The sequence below is a fragment of the Leucoraja erinacea genome, chromosome 32, assembly GCF_028641065.1.
Source record: "Leucoraja erinacea ecotype New England chromosome 32, Leri_hhj_1, whole genome shotgun sequence".
Taxonomy (NCBI): Eukaryota; Metazoa; Chordata; class Chondrichthyes; order Rajiformes; family Rajidae; genus Leucoraja; species Leucoraja erinaceus.
In genome coordinates, this window is record NC_073408.1 from 10713872 (window position 1) to 10729449 (window position 15578).

Here is a 15578-nt window from a genome sequence, read left to right on the forward strand (position 1 = left end):
CCCCCCCGTCACCACTTCAGCCCCCCGTCACCACCTCAGCCCCCTTCACCACCTCAGCCCCCTTCACCACCTCAGCCCCCTTCACCACCTCAGCCCCCTTCACCACCTCAGCCCCCTTCACCGCCTCGGCCCCCTTCACCGCCTCAGCCCCGGCCCCCTTCAGCCCCCTTCACACCTCAGCCCCCTTCACCACCTCAGCCCCCTTCACCACCTCAGCCCCCTTCACCACCTCAGCCCCTTCACCACCCCAGCCCCCTTCACCACCTCAGTCCCCTTCACCACCTCAGCCCCCTTCACCACCTCAGCCCCCTTCACCACCTCAGCCCCCTTCACCACCTCAGCCCCCTTCACCACCTCAGCCCCCGTCACCACCTCAAGAGGCAGCGGCAGTTTTGTCCCAAGTTATTTTCCTTCATAACAGTTCACTAATCCCCCACCTGCAAGCTTGAGCTGAGGATTTGCTTTGAAGAGCTGTGTTTAAACATAGTTTGAATGAGCAACGTCAGCTCGTTTATACAACAGAGACAAAAGCAGGTGGCTTGGATTCAGGTGGGGCTTGTAAATCCTGTGCCACCATTTCCACAACATGGAAACAGTGAGCCAGTGTTTAATCAACAAGGGCTGTTTTGGGTTTGGTTCACAAACTGTCTTGAATTTCTACCGTCTCACCTTGTGCCATTGATAACACTGGTGAATTAATACCCAATGCCCACACAAATATTCCAAGGTGTCTTCCATTCCAGCCCTTTACAAACAAATTCATCACCCTAACGCCCGTCCCACTTAGGAAACCTGAACGGAAACCTCTGGAGACTTTGCGTCCCACCCAAGGTTTCCGTGCGGTTCCCGGAGGTTGCAGGTAGTGGAAACAGGTAGGGAGACTGACAAAAACCTCGGGGACCCACACAGAAACCTTGGGTGGGGTGCAAAGTCTCCAGAGGTTTCCGTTCAGGTTTCCTAAGTGGGACAGGGGCATTAAGGGTCAGATGATAAACATATTACTGAGCACCCATAATCAGGATCAAACCCACATCTCTAGCGCTGTGAGGCAGCAACTCTACCGCTGCGCCACCATGCTGCTCAGTGTCCAGTGAATGCCATCATTATAGTCACTTAACTAAAAGTTATTGCAGTGAAGGAGTCACTCTAATGCTGCCAATTCTCCAAGAGTGGCTTGGACTTTCCAAGAATTAGCCTTTATACTGCACCCCAACTGAGCTCCCCTTCAAATCAATTAAAATAACTGCAAAACACATTCCTAAATGAGTGCCAACTTCTGGGGATTATCCAGAATCAAGTTAATCTTTTTCCAACTGAAAATAAAACTTACAGTGTTGCCCAGATTCCGAAGTCCCACAAGCCCCTGGTTGGTTTTAGAATTCTGTAAAACAAAAATCGGGAAAAAAAGATTAAATTGGAGATTTTTAATTTTCCGACAAATAATAGTCTCACAGATGGGAGTCCAATTGGGCTTTGAATTCATTAGTAGGGGAAAAACATAAGGGTGGAACAAACACCTTAAGCACAGTTGGTGTAAACAGTAATGCCAGTAATCCCAGCACTCAATGTTCTCACATCCTTGCACATAACAAAAGAAAGCCAATTAAACATGTTCTGACATGGATACTTATTAACCCGACATGAAGCTGAACGTTTAGTTTTTAATCAAAAGAAAATTCCCTCTTTCCCTCACCTAAGCTCTTGATTACCAATTCTCCCTGGGATACAAGTACCACATGTACAGATTCTTCATGGGTTGCAACAGGTCCCACCAATCTCTGGGGTATGAGTTCCCTGGTGAGAAGGGGGTTGGTACAACACATGAGTGGCAAGATTCATCTCGACTAAGCAACCATCAATGTCCAAATGTCTTTGAAGTCATGTCATTGTGCTTGCCTCAACCTCATCCTTTGGCATCTCGTTCCATATGTATTTCACCCTCTGTGTGAAAAAGTTGCCCCCCCCCCACCTCCAGATTCCTATTAAATTATTCCTCTCTCACCTTAATCGATGCCTCAAGTTCTTCATGCCCCTACTCTGGGAAAAATACCGTGTGCATGCACCCGATCCATGCCCTCGTGATTATATATACCCCTATAAGATTATCCCTCAGTCTTCTACATTCCAGGAAGTAAATTAATTCCTCCACAACTTCTTTCCCCAACTCATTCCTTCAAGTTGTGGCAACTTCTAAAATAACCTAGTTCTCCATCTGGTAATTATTATATGCAACAAAAGAAAGGAGCCTTAGAATGGCAGTAACATAAAACAATGCCATCAATTGCTAGGCCTTAAACAATTCACAACATCATCAGGAATGTCATTGAAGTTAATTACAAACAAAAATAATTTTATCAATAAACTATTCTTGCCAGATATGTTTCCAAACAAGAAAAAATCACTTAGGAAATATTACAATTCATCTCATGTGTGGGGGATTCATCCAAAAAGCATTCAACTATGTACTGTGAATATTTTTTTGTTTTAATTGATTGTAGTTTGAGCATTGGGGTAGATCATGTTTAATCCATCTTTACCAAGGCTGGATTAAGCATGAACAGTGTAAAGCTTGTCTTTGCACGCTGTCCAAAATCTAGCCATAATCACACTACCCAGTTCCCACAGCTGCTGCCCACATTCAATGAAGAATCTTGATATAAACAAGTTAGTTAGTGGCTCACATGGATCAATAGAAACAAGGCCCACCATAGTGTCCTTGGCATATTTTGCAATCGATAGGAGGGAGAGATAGACCAGTCATGATTGAATGGCGGAGTAGACTTGATGGGCCAAATGACATAATTCTACTCCTATCATTTATGACCTTATGACTCATGTGTAACCCCACACCACACACCCATCCCTGTCCTCTATGTTTCTGTGACCTGGACTCCCTAAAGCTGGGACCACAAAATATTTGAAAATACCACCATGCGGAATGATAAGCAGACCAACCTCAATGTCCTATTCCAGGTCAACCTATACCTTGAGGCTCAGGTTGCACTTGGTCAGTCTCATGTCATATATGGCCAACACCAGACACATGAAACAAACCCAATCTCCATTTGGAAGGTAGACAAAAGTGCTGGAGAAACTCAGCGGGTGCGGCAGCATCTACGGAGCGAAGGAAATAGGCAACGTTTCGGGCCAAAATTCTATTTGGAAGGGATTACCACATTGTCAGAGCAAAAGATTCAAGGATGTGCTCAAAACTTGCTTGAAAGAATATGATATCCCCACTGACTCCTATGGATTTTCGGCCCCTAACTGTTCAAAGTGGAGAAGGAGCTTTGGGGATGGAATTCAGATGCAGCATGGCACTACATTGAGAGCACACACAACCCCTGCCTTCCCAGGCTCCCTTACAGATATCTCCCACCTTGTGTGTGGAAGAATCTGCAGTTTCTGCACTGGTCACATTAACCACGTCAGAAACCACTGTAGCAAAGTAGAGGCAAGTCATCCTCAAACCTGAAGGACTGCCCACAAAGAACAAGCATCCAAATACAAGACAGTGAGACCACTGATCCAGTCTGGGAGAAATACCCACACAAATCATGTGCAAGAAGGGACTGCAGATGCGGATTCACCCCAAATGGTGGAGTAACGCAGCGGGTCAGGCAGCTTCTCTGAAGAAAAGGAATAGACGACGTTTCGGGGCGAGACCTTCATCAGACGGATCATACAAATTACTTTTGAAGTCCTATAACGACATTTTGTTGCTATTTTATGTGCTTTGAGAATCAACAAACATCCATTAATATTTGTTGCGGGAAGAATGCCGGGCAAGACCATGTTCCAAACTCTGGAGTGGGACAAGGGCCCCATGACCCCCAGACTAAGAGGCAAGTTTATTTCACTGTACTCTACTCTGCACGTGACGAATAAATCTGACTGTGACTATGAAGAAAGAGTGAGCTGTGCTAGATGATCCACCCGTTAGTAGAGTCCGTTTACTGAAGTGCCACGCGTGATTTGAACATGTGACAGTCTGCAAGTTGTGAATTTAACCTTGCACCATTCATTCTGACCAATCAAGTTACCAAGGCTCCGAGCTGGTTTATCAATGCTGACTTTAAATTTTTGAAAAATCACGAGATATAATCAGTAATTCTAGGAATGGGGATCAATGGACTGGGAACAAAGGACCAAACAGATTTTAGAAACATAGAAATTAGGTGCAGGAGTAGGCCATTCGGCCCTTCGAGCCTGCACCGCCATTCAATATGATCATGGCTGATCATCCAACTCAGTATCCCGTACCTGCCTTCTCTCCATACCCTCTGATCCTCTTAGCCACATCTAACTCCCTCTTAAATATAGCCAATGAACTGGCCTCAACTACCCTCTGTGGCAGAGAGTTCCAGAGATTCACCACTCTGTGTGAAAAAAGTTTTTCTCATCTCGGTTTTAAAGGATTTCCCCCTTATCCTTAAGCTGTGACCCCTTGTCCTGGATTTTGAAATTCCTTTTACATTTGTTCTATGAATGGGGATAATTATTTCTGCTTCCCTACACTATAATTCCATGTCATGACTTTCCATGCTGCTATTTAATTCCATTAACAAAACCCTCTGTTACCAAACTACCCGGGGAGTAACCCTGCAATTCCCCGTGCCCTCTCCAAAGTAAAATAAACTGTATAAATTGCCTGGCGTATTGACCATTCTCTGAACAAAAGGTTCTGAAATATTGCTTGACAATGTGAACATGGTGACCAAGCCCAATTCTCCCCCACACACAGAAAATACAATAGGAAACGTTTGCTTGGAGATCAGTTGCAAGGACTCTGGCCAACTAAATCCCATCTGAACCATGGCTTCAACAACACTGCTCCCACTCCAGGTATGTCCTGTTCCAAACCCAATTAACTTGGTCTCAGTTCAAACTAGCCCATTCCTGATTCAAGCCCGATGGATCCCGAGTCAGCAGGTTGGTTTCGAGCACGAGTTGACAATGTAAACACTTATGTTATTTAGACACAAAATGCTGGAGTAACTCAGCAGGTCAGGCAGCATCTCTGGAGAAGAGGAATAGACGGAGTTTCAGGTTGGAACCCTTCTTCAGACTCATGGCTGTGGTTAATGGGTCGGGGTTAAAACCTGGTCGTAGAGCCGGAGAACAGTAGGAATCACAGAGGGAGAAAGTGAGAGAGGGTGTTACAGAAAGAACTCCCTTCAAAGTAGGCATTCCAACCAGAAATGTCACCTATTCCTTTTCTCCAGAGATGCTCCAGCATTTTGTGTCTATCCTCGGTATAAACCAACATCTGCAGTGCCTTCCTACATACTATGGGTACTTGTTCATTTGTGAACCAGTCAGGACTATGAAGGTTCAGCTGAGATTTTCACTAACCTGGGACATGGAGTTTATGACAGAAACCTCTGTGACAAGGATATCAGTTGAAGCTGATCCATGTGACTTGATTGATGTGATCCATTATCTGTGCCATATCAGTTTAAGCTTATCTATGTGCCTTCATTGGGGTAAACCCTGATCTTTGCCTCTGGACACAGAGCACCATGTGAACAGCTGGGCAACTACCCTGCAAAATCAGATCTAATAGTGTCATGTCAAACCAGAACTATGTCCGGATATCTGTAGCAAGGGAAGCAAACTACTACTGCTGATAGATAGTCACCAGCAGTGAAATGATTTGGAATGAATGACCCAACAAGCAGTCAATTCCATTTTGTTTACAACACAGCGTGGATCCTGGAAATCTACAATAAAAATGAAAAAGGGTGGAGATGCACGGCCGATCACATCTATCTATAGGGAGAGGATATAGTTAACGTTTCAAGCCAAAAGGAGAAACAAAGTGTTGGACTAACTCAGTGGGCCAGGCAGCATCCCTGAAGAACATGGATAGGTAACGTTTCGGATTGGGACCCTGCTTCAGACTGATTCAGGTCAATTACCTTTTATCCAAACCAAATAATACTTACATGTATTTCCATTGGAAATAAAAACTAAAAAAAGTATCAATTTCCTTGTTTTACAATATAGTTAATAAACCAATGATAGACCTTGCATTCTAAACCTTGTGGATCAATTTGAGCTTGGAAGGTACATAATGGGGGATATAACTGAACTTTTCCAGTTAACTGTTCGATTGGTTTGCCCCAAAATCTGTTTCTGGCACGTGGTTATCTTGAATTGAATTGAATTGAATTTCCATTATTGTCATTCAGACCTTACGGTCTGAACGAAATTTCGTGCCTGCAGTCATACATACAATGATACAATAATAAACAACAATAAACACAAATTAACATCCACCACAGTGAGTCCTCCAAACACCTCCTCACTGTGGTGGAGGCAAAAATCTTAGGGCTGCAGTCTCTTCCCTCTTCTCCCTCTGCGCTGAGGCAATTCCCCACTGGGCGATGGTACAAACAGTCCCGCAGCTCACCACAGCGCAACTGGTTATTGGAGCCTCTGCCCAGCATTCATGGACTGTGTGAGACCACCTGCTGAAATTCTCTACTTTGCACACAATCCGGCTTCTCCGCACATTGAGGAGTCTTTAGCATGTAATGGAAAGCCATCCGATGTAGTTTATCACAGGTTAAAACTTCACTATGACGCTCACTGACACAATAACAGACTTGCCTCAAACACTTCACATTGAAGTGTCCTTTATACTCAAATATACAGGGCTATTCATGTAGCCTATTACTAGAAGAGCCACTGACTATATGAACATACAATAAAGCAAGTCATAACAAGCATATAGTCTTCTGAGTTGAAACTTAGGTTTAAAACCCACTCCACAGCATAAAATAAAGTCTGACACTGCTGACTGAGAGCCAGAGAGCCAATATTCACAGGACAGCTACAGAACCAGAGTTCCAGTACAGAGTATGCTTTGTGTTGGCCTTCAGATCATATGTCAAATGGTGCACCCATTTTTTCTCCAACATCAGGATTCTACATCTAGCCTCCAATAGACACCCTTTTTCAGCTGATTTATCAATACGATTATTTCCAGCATTCCCTTTTCTTTTAGATCTCCAGGGACTCTACCCTACATCTCAAGGTTCCAGTATGTCTTTTTGTTTGTTTGCCCTTTCACCTATTAACCGGACAACAGTGAAGCAATTGACCACCTTGTCCCCACTTTCACAACATTGTCTCTGTTCGCTCCCCACCTCTCAGCAAGTTAAAGCAAACTTTTTCTAAATGTTCAATCGAAGGATTCTTTAACTTTGTTTCTCTTCCCACAGATGCTGCCTGATCTGTTGAATATTCACAGCAATTGCTGCGCTGTTTCCTTCGACCCATTGCTCTTTGAACAAATGGTCCTGCTGATCACTCTAGCTCCCCACTGTCTCTAGGTTACTGTCCAGGTAACCTTCACTATCAGATTTCCTGCTGTCCCTTTTTACTTTGCTCATCCCGGAATGGTCTCTCCCTCTGATGCCAATGTGTGATGCCCTTGTTATTGTTCTTTACGCCGCACAAGAAGGGATTATCCTAAATTTGCCACCTTTATGTGTCGTTTTTCCTGGTCATGAAACTCTTTTGTAAATATCCATTCCTGCCTCTGCTGGTGTTTATTCTTTGTACATCTTGGTTTAGTTTATAATTGTCATGTGTACCGAGCTACAGTGAAAAGCTTTTTGTTTGCCTGCTATCCATAAGACATGATTACTATCAAGTGCACAGATAAAGGATAAAGCATTTAATGCATGATAAAGTCCGGTAAAGATAGTTCTATCGTCTCCAATTAGATAAATGGGAGGTCAGGGCCACATTCTAGCTGATGAGAGGAACATTTAGTTGGCCTGATTACAGCTGAAAATCAACTTTCCCTGAAACACTCTCCTCCCACCCTAACCAGTTTCCCTCAATCTTGAGTGTTCATTAGCTTCCCTTACATTGCATCTCTGCTATTCACTGCAAATCTTGCTCGTGGTAGCCATATCATTCATGATAAGACAAAAAATATGTATTTTGTTAACTACTTAAATGCACACTGGTAAGTCATATATAGCAGGAACAATTTAGAGGAAAAGCCGTTTGATATTTGACTGAGGTCAGCTTCTGCTTCAGTTACAAGCTCCCATGGCGACTTGACTGTTAAACAGAACCATCACATTGATTATGGTAAATCACTGGCTTGTCTCTCCCCACAGCCAGCAGCAGCCCAGCGAGACCGAGAAGCTTGTGTCAACTGTGGGGGCGCGACAGGGGTCCAGGCAGACCCACGGGAGCTGTGATCATACACGTTTAAGAAAGAACTGCAGATGCTGGAAAAATCGAAGGTAGACAAAAATGCTGGAGAAACCCAGCGGGTGTCAGAAGAAGGGCCTCGACCCGAAACGTCACCTATTCCTTCGCTCCATAGATGCTGCCTCGCCCGCTGTGGTTTCTCCAGCATTTGTGATCAGGACACGGTTCAGATCCGGACTGACGAAGCTGATTTACCCACTGCCGCTGCACGGGTGGGAGGCACACGCCGGTAACCAGGCCAAGCAGATCACAAATAGCCACCGAGATAATCTGAGGAGTGCGGCGCCGCTGAGAATAGAAGCACAGCTTCGATCCGTGGATAAGATGACAGCGGCTGCAATGACGTCCCCGAGCCTTTGACACGACACCGCTGCCTCCGACTGGCACCAATACACCAACGTGACGCGCAACGGGACGGCTCTGTTATTCCCTGGTCTGTGGTCGGGACCGTTTAATCTCTTATCAAGTGCACCCCGATTATTCTGCCATTAGTTTCCATTCTCTCAACGATAGTCTGACCTCTGATTTAAAAAAAAACGTCCCTAATTCTACATGTGGCTCGCGGTTCGAAGCAAAATAGAGAGAAACGCACACAGTCAAGGTGAATGAATACGAGATTAGAGGGACACTTTCCTTGCAAGTGAATTCCTCACCAAAGGACTGAATTCCTCCGGCATCAGCCCTTCAGGGCTAAAAATAAGGTAAAGAGTAGGAAAAAACTGCAGATGCTGGTTTACACCGAAGATGGACATAAAACGTTGGAGTAACTCAGGGGGGTCAGGCAGCAACTCTGGAGAAAAGGAATAGGTGCAACGATAATGGAGTTTCACCAGTCTGAAGAAGGGTTTCGACTCGAAACGTCGCCTATTTCCTTCGCCCCATAGATGCTGACTCACCCGCTGAGTTTCTCCAGCATTTGTGTCCAGCAACGATAATGGAGTTGCAGGAGAGAGATCTGGTGCTTTGTAATAACACCTCAAGTATCAAACAGCAAAGAAACAGCCCCTTCGGACCATCATGTCCAGGTCGACTATCAAGCACCTGTCTACGTTAACCGCAGCCCCCAGCGCCCACTCCCCCGCCGGGATGGGAATGTGTGCTGACACAGTGCCTCTGCCGCAGGGCAAAGCTAGACCAGTGGCTGCGCACATCTGCACAATGCGGTTGGCCTTTGGAACGAATGTGCTTCCTTTGAATTGATGGGAACTGACGAAACCCAGATATGAGCTCCAAACACTATTTCGTTATTACAAGGACAGTCGCCAAGAAATTTCAAATTATATATATTTTTTAAAACACCCTCTAGTAGTTAATTTAGTATAGTATAGTAGTTAACAGCATATTTAATTCTGTTATCAGTGATCTAAATTGGGATGACTCCAAGAAGAGCAACCAGACAACATATTTACCCAAATGCCTCCCCAGGTGTTGTCACACGTGGAGAGTACACTGGTGTGGTATGGTGAGCAGAGGTATGTTGTTCACACAAAGCATCCCTTGGGTTTCTCAGGGAACAAGATCACCAGCCATAAGTAGCCTCAGGTTTTGCTCCTAGTAATGTCAGGAGATTGAATCAGTTATGTTTCCTATTTCTTATAGAAGAGGGAAAGGTACAGATTTACACATTTAATCAACCCCACAAATTATCAGTCTCAGAGGATGCTTCATATTATATTATAGGATTTGCTGGTGTGCCGAATATAGAAGAGGAGGATGAAGGTGGGTCAGCTTATACCTGCAGTAGAAACGAAAATGCTGGAAACACTCAGCAAGTCAAGCAGCATCCGTGGAAAGCAAATCAGAGTTAGTCTTTCAGGTTGAAGACTATTCATCACAGCTGGAAGCTTCAGTTTTTAAATTCTGGGGTTTACAATTGAGGTGTGCACTTGTCTGCACTCTGAGAATCACCATAGGCTGAAATCCAAGAGTGTAAATCATATGTAGATCTGAAACTCACTAGACTTAGTCCCTTCAGAGAGCAGGGTCATATGGCCTAAGATGGCACCCTGCATTGTAACCAGTGACCAATTATTGCAGGTTCCAAGCTCTTGGGTCTCATAGTAACCTTTATCATGCCAGGCATCATCCCTTGTTGGACACATCAGCATGGCCACAGCTTTCTCACAGGCAGGCTAGCTGAAGGAGTGTAGGGGACTTGTAACTCATTCAAAGCCGACACAGTGGGCAGATGGTTTGAATGCATGTTTGACTTAAGGTCAGTACGGATGCATGTGAAGAGAGGATGAAGGAGGAAGAGGAGGGCATCCAATTCAGTGCACACACCAGCAGAATACACACAGGCTCCTAAATTCATCCACCAGATCAGAGTTATTTCAGAAATGTGTACACTAACCCTGCCAAGGAATCCAGCTGTACCATCACGGGATTTGACAGCCACTGATAGGATCTGCTGATGAAATTGCTCAGTTTGTAGTGAGTGTAGGGGAATGTAGAGAAACTTGGCAACCAGAATACAAGTTCCCACAAAGGGTTAACATTTTTTGGAGATGCAAGAGTCTACATGTGCTAGAATCTTGAGCAAAACACAAGGTGCTGGTGGAAGCCAGTGGGCCAATTCCCTCCCCAGAAGCTACCCGACTGACATACTGAGTTCCACCAACATTTTTGTTTAAACTATACTTCATTTCTGATATCAGATCTTTATGACAGGATTTCTTTGCCACAGAAGGCTGTGGAGGCCAAGTCAGTGGATGTTTTAAGTTGCAGTGAGAGTGAAGTAGGGGTGGACCAAGTGAGAATCTGTTACAAGGTGAGGTCAGGGCTGCTGAGATGATCCCAATGTTTTTACAGAGCCATCTGATTAATGAATTGAGTGAAGTAAGATGCGAGAAAAGGGGGGCATGTCAAAACTGTGAAATACAGGACCAACCCTGTTTCTAAAATCTGAAACTAAAAGAGCAATGCTGAAAATGTTTCAGGAAATGAGTCTGAAGAAGAGTCTCGACCCGAAACATCACCCATTCCTTCTCTGCAGACATGCTGCCTGCCCCACTGAGTTATGGGGCCTGTCCCACTTGGGTGATTTTTTAGGTGACTACAGTCGACAGTGGCAATAATTTGGGTTGTCGTAGGTTCTCGTAGGTGCTGTCGCCAGGTGACATAGGTTGTCGCCAGTGTTGACTTTAGTGAATTCCATTGTCCGAGTCGCGGGCAGTCGCCTAAAAAAAATCGCCTAAGTGGTACAGGCCCACAACTCCAGCTTTTTGTGTCTATCTCCGCTGGAAATGTTTAGCAGGTCAGGCAGTGTCTATTGAGAGAGAAAAACTACAAGTGCATTCATTCTAATACTTGTAACACAAAATAGTGGACAAACCTTGGATCAATCCCAATTTGGTAATGCTGCTTGACTTGCATTAATTATTAGCAACAAGCCTGGTAATAAAAGTGGCATCACTGGCTGGCTGCCCATTGCAATTGGACGTGGGCTAATCTGGACTGGGCTTCACCACTCACTCACAACATCAGCTTGACCCTTTCAAGTCAACAGATGGATGGATTCATCAGAAGCAAATAAAAAGGAGATGGACAGAGAGGGAGTTCGAAATATATAGTGCACATGCATTGCATTGATAGTCAATGTCATGGGGTGATGGATAGAGATATGTCTTTACAGAGAACACGGGCTAGAGAAAGAGAGGGAGCAGAAATAAAGCCAGGAAAAAGGAATGTCGAGGAAGATAATACAAGCCCAGACACTAACATGTATTGATTTGTTTCCAGCTGCTTATTCCCCCACTGGATCACTAAAATGTAACCTGGGACCAATTAATCAAAGTCCCAAGCGCTAAGAAACTATTAGGTTGCTCTCACAGTAATCATTGCCATATCAGGCGGCGCTCTCTTTTTGGCACAGGTCTGTCAGTGGCAGGTGCAGTGTGAAGCCAAGCTGAGCATGGACAACAGAATCCAGGTCCCCTCATCACTTAGGAAATCAGACCAGGCTCAATCATTTGTTACTGCCTACAAGATCTGCAGCAACAGCAACAAGAGCTAAACACAGATAAAGGTATCCTGCCAGTCCACATTGGGGGAGTATACATCTATCTACCAGATGCAGAGACTGGCTTCATTTCTGAAAGCCACTTTCTCTCAGAATTCCCACTTGCCACCTCCTCCTCTTCTGGAGGTGGATGACGGATGATTTTCCACAGTCTTCATTGACAAGCCAACGCAGACAAAGGTGGCCGGGTTAATTATATAAGGAAAGTGCAATTGATTATGTTAAGTCAGCCGCTTGCTTCAGTGCACTGGCACTGGATATAGCACCTCGAGGGGGGGAGGGGGAGAAATAAATACCATTTCAAAGGCTGGTTAGATAGTGGATACATGTTTGAATTGGGGGGAAAAACAAACAATATCGTAGCAAGGGAGTGGAACCAGAGAACAAACAGGCATAACGGGACTAAGACCAACCTACGAGGTTACGAGGTTTTAATGTAGTCCATCCAGCCTCAGAAAATGGATGCAATGGTGCTTAGAATTTCTGAAATGTCGACCAGCATTTCATAGCTCCCCAAGGATAGAAACTGTGTCAGCGCCAACTGACAGGTTCTTCCCAGCGACTGGGGTCAGGTGTCCCTGAACTTCACCTGCCTTCCCCGAGCACCTACGACCCCACGTCTCTTTATGGAGGCGTGACTGGGAATGGGGAGAAAACACGAGTTAAGGTGAAAAGGCTCCCACACTATCACCTCCGGGTGCTGACATTATCGCCGGACACACTTTCATCCCGCAGCCGGCACCCTTCCACACTGCCCGCTATCCAGAACTCCCTTACCTTCGCCTGGTTGATGAGGAGTCCCACGAAGGTGGAGACGAGCATGGAGCCGGAGACGCTGGGACTCTTCCTGCGGATCTCCTTGCTGAAGAGGCTGAGGACCGGCTCCTCGGGCATGGTCACCGTATAAGACTGCCGCATGCTGGGCATGACCACGACCGAATGCCGCTGCACAGGAATCGCCACCCCCGTCCTGAATCCTGGCGCCTCTCAACACTCCCCCCTGAGGTGGTTCCGAAGAGCGAGCAGCCGCCCGGATCCAAGGTTATATCCAGCCGGCCTCCCACGTCAGGTGCCGATGTAGCCAGTGTGCGAGGGAGGGAGGTGGAGTTTGGCTCCAATCCATCTGCTCTGCATGCACGCCCGACCCCGGCGCTGCCTCGGAATTCAATATGATAAATCAAATACCCCAACAGCACGCAACACAGCCGAATTATTCCAGTAAACACTGCAACACCGAGAACTGAATAAAATATATTGCTTCAATTCTGTCAGGACGAGTTTAGTGACGCAGTTTTGCCCGCCCTATCCCTCACTCCAATCGCCAGCTCTGACCGTGACCATTCACCCCAAGCACCAGCTCAGTCTCGCTTTACCCCTCATTCTGCACTAAACCTCCAATGTCAAACACACCACCAACAACCAATCTCACCATCAACAGTGACATTGCCAGGGGGGCCACTAATTATAAGTTTGAAGAAGGGTCTCCACCCGAAACATCTCCTATTCCTTTACTCCAGAGATGCTGCCTGGCCCGCCGAGTTACTCCAGCATTTTGTGTCTAACTTCGGGGTAAACCAGCATCTGCGGTTCCTGCCTGACACTAATTCTACTCAATGGATGTCACGACACATTGTGACCAGATGAATATTGCGGTCCTAAAACGTGGCCAATCCTAATTCCAATAACGAGTGGGATCTTCCCGAATGCGGCCGATAGTCCAGTCGTATAGCACAGAATCAGGCCCTTAATAATAATAATAATAATAATATTTATTTATATAGCACTTTTCAACAAAACCAGTATTTGAACCAAAGTGCTTTACAGAGATTGATTAAATTCCTGAACAGATCACTGCAATAAATCCTACTCAATGGATGTCACGAAACATTGTGAAAAGAAAAAAGACACAGAAATAGTTGCGAAATCAACAAAACGTCCCCCCACAGCAGAATCACTGTGAGGGAAGGCACCAAACGAGTGGGTTCTCCCCCTCGAAGTCCACCCGAGGTCGGGGCCTATATCTGGCCTCCTCAGCCAGCCCGGTGTCTTCAGGCCCTCTTGCCGTGAAGCTGGATCATCGGCGTCGGTGAACATCCAGTAATAGGCTCATCATGTTGCTACAGACCTATTATACCAATCCCATGTTTGGGTATTTAGATAAATGCCCTGCTATTTAAGAATAAGGGGTAGGTCATTTAGGACTGAGACGAAGAAAAACATTTTCACGCAGAGAGTTGTGAATCTGTGGAAATCTCTGCCACAGAAGACAGTGGGGGCCAATTCACTGGATGTTTTCATGAGAGTTAGATACAGCTCTTAGGGTTAACGGAATCAAAGGATATGGGGAGAAAGCAGGAACAGGGTACTGATTTTGGATAATCAGCCATGATCACATTGAATGGCGGTGCTGGCACGAAGGGCCAAATGGCCTACTCCAGCACCTATTTTTGCTATGAAGTGGCGATTCAAATGCCAGTCCAGAAATTCAAATTAAAAGTTGTGCAACGTAAAAGGCAACTCTATTTCCCTCTCCTGCATTTTTGGTTTTATGTCAGCATGTGCAACGTTTATATTTGGTTCTAAATGTTTCACCATTCAGATTGGCGTTCCGGCAGTTCCACATATCTCTGGGATATCACAGATGCTGTCACATTTGTCACATTTGTTACAAAATTACAAAATTCTTAAGGGGTTGGACAGGCTAGATGCAGGAAGATTGTTCCCGATGTTGGGGAAGTCCAGAACAAGGGGTCATAGTTTCAGGATAAGGGGGAAGTCTTTTAGGACCGAGATGAGAAAAATACTTTTCACACAGAGAGTGGTGAATCTCTGGAATTCTCTGCCACAGAAGGTAGTTGAGGCCAGTTCATTGGCTATATTTAAGAGGGAGTTAGATGTGGCACTTGTGGCTAAAGGGATCAGGGGGTATGGAGAGAAGGCAGGTAGGGGATATTGAGTTGGATGATCAGCCATGATCATATTGAATGGCGGTGCAGGCTCGAAGGGTCGAATGGCCTCCTCCTGCACCTATTTTCTATGTTTCTATGTCACTGCCCACCTTTGCTGAGTATCTGGCAGAGTTCAACGTTGGGTCCCCTGCATGTTGGGGTTCCTCAGCACCAAGTCGGACCTTATAATGGAAACCAAAAACAACTGCAGATGTTACAAATACAAAATAAACCAGAAAATGCTGCAAATATGCAAGTCAGGCAGCATCTGTGGATACTGAAACAGAGTTAACATTTCAGGTGGAAGGATGCTAAATGCTGGAGTACTTCAGCGGGTCAGGCAGCATTCCTGGAGAATATGGACAGTCAAC

At 45.4% G+C, this 15578-nt stretch overlaps 1 protein-coding gene across 5 annotated transcripts in view; it reads right to left on the reverse strand.

Annotated features, from left to right (window-relative positions):
- Positions 1 to 15578, reverse strand: part of LOC129712360 (ubiquitin carboxyl-terminal hydrolase 2-like) — a 109215-nt gene that overhangs the window by 10241 nt on the left and 83396 nt on the right. For 4 of the 5 annotated variants that reach the window (XM_055660716.1, XM_055660713.1, XM_055660715.1 and 1 more), the window contains exon 3: positions 1331 to 1381. In XM_055660716.1, coding sequence (XP_055516691.1) covers positions 1331 to 1381 — 51 coding nt within the window. Of the gene's footprint in view, positions 1 to 1330; positions 1382 to 13036; positions 13401 to 15578 lie in introns of those variants that run through there. The other variant, XM_055660717.1, reaches the window with a different exon arrangement.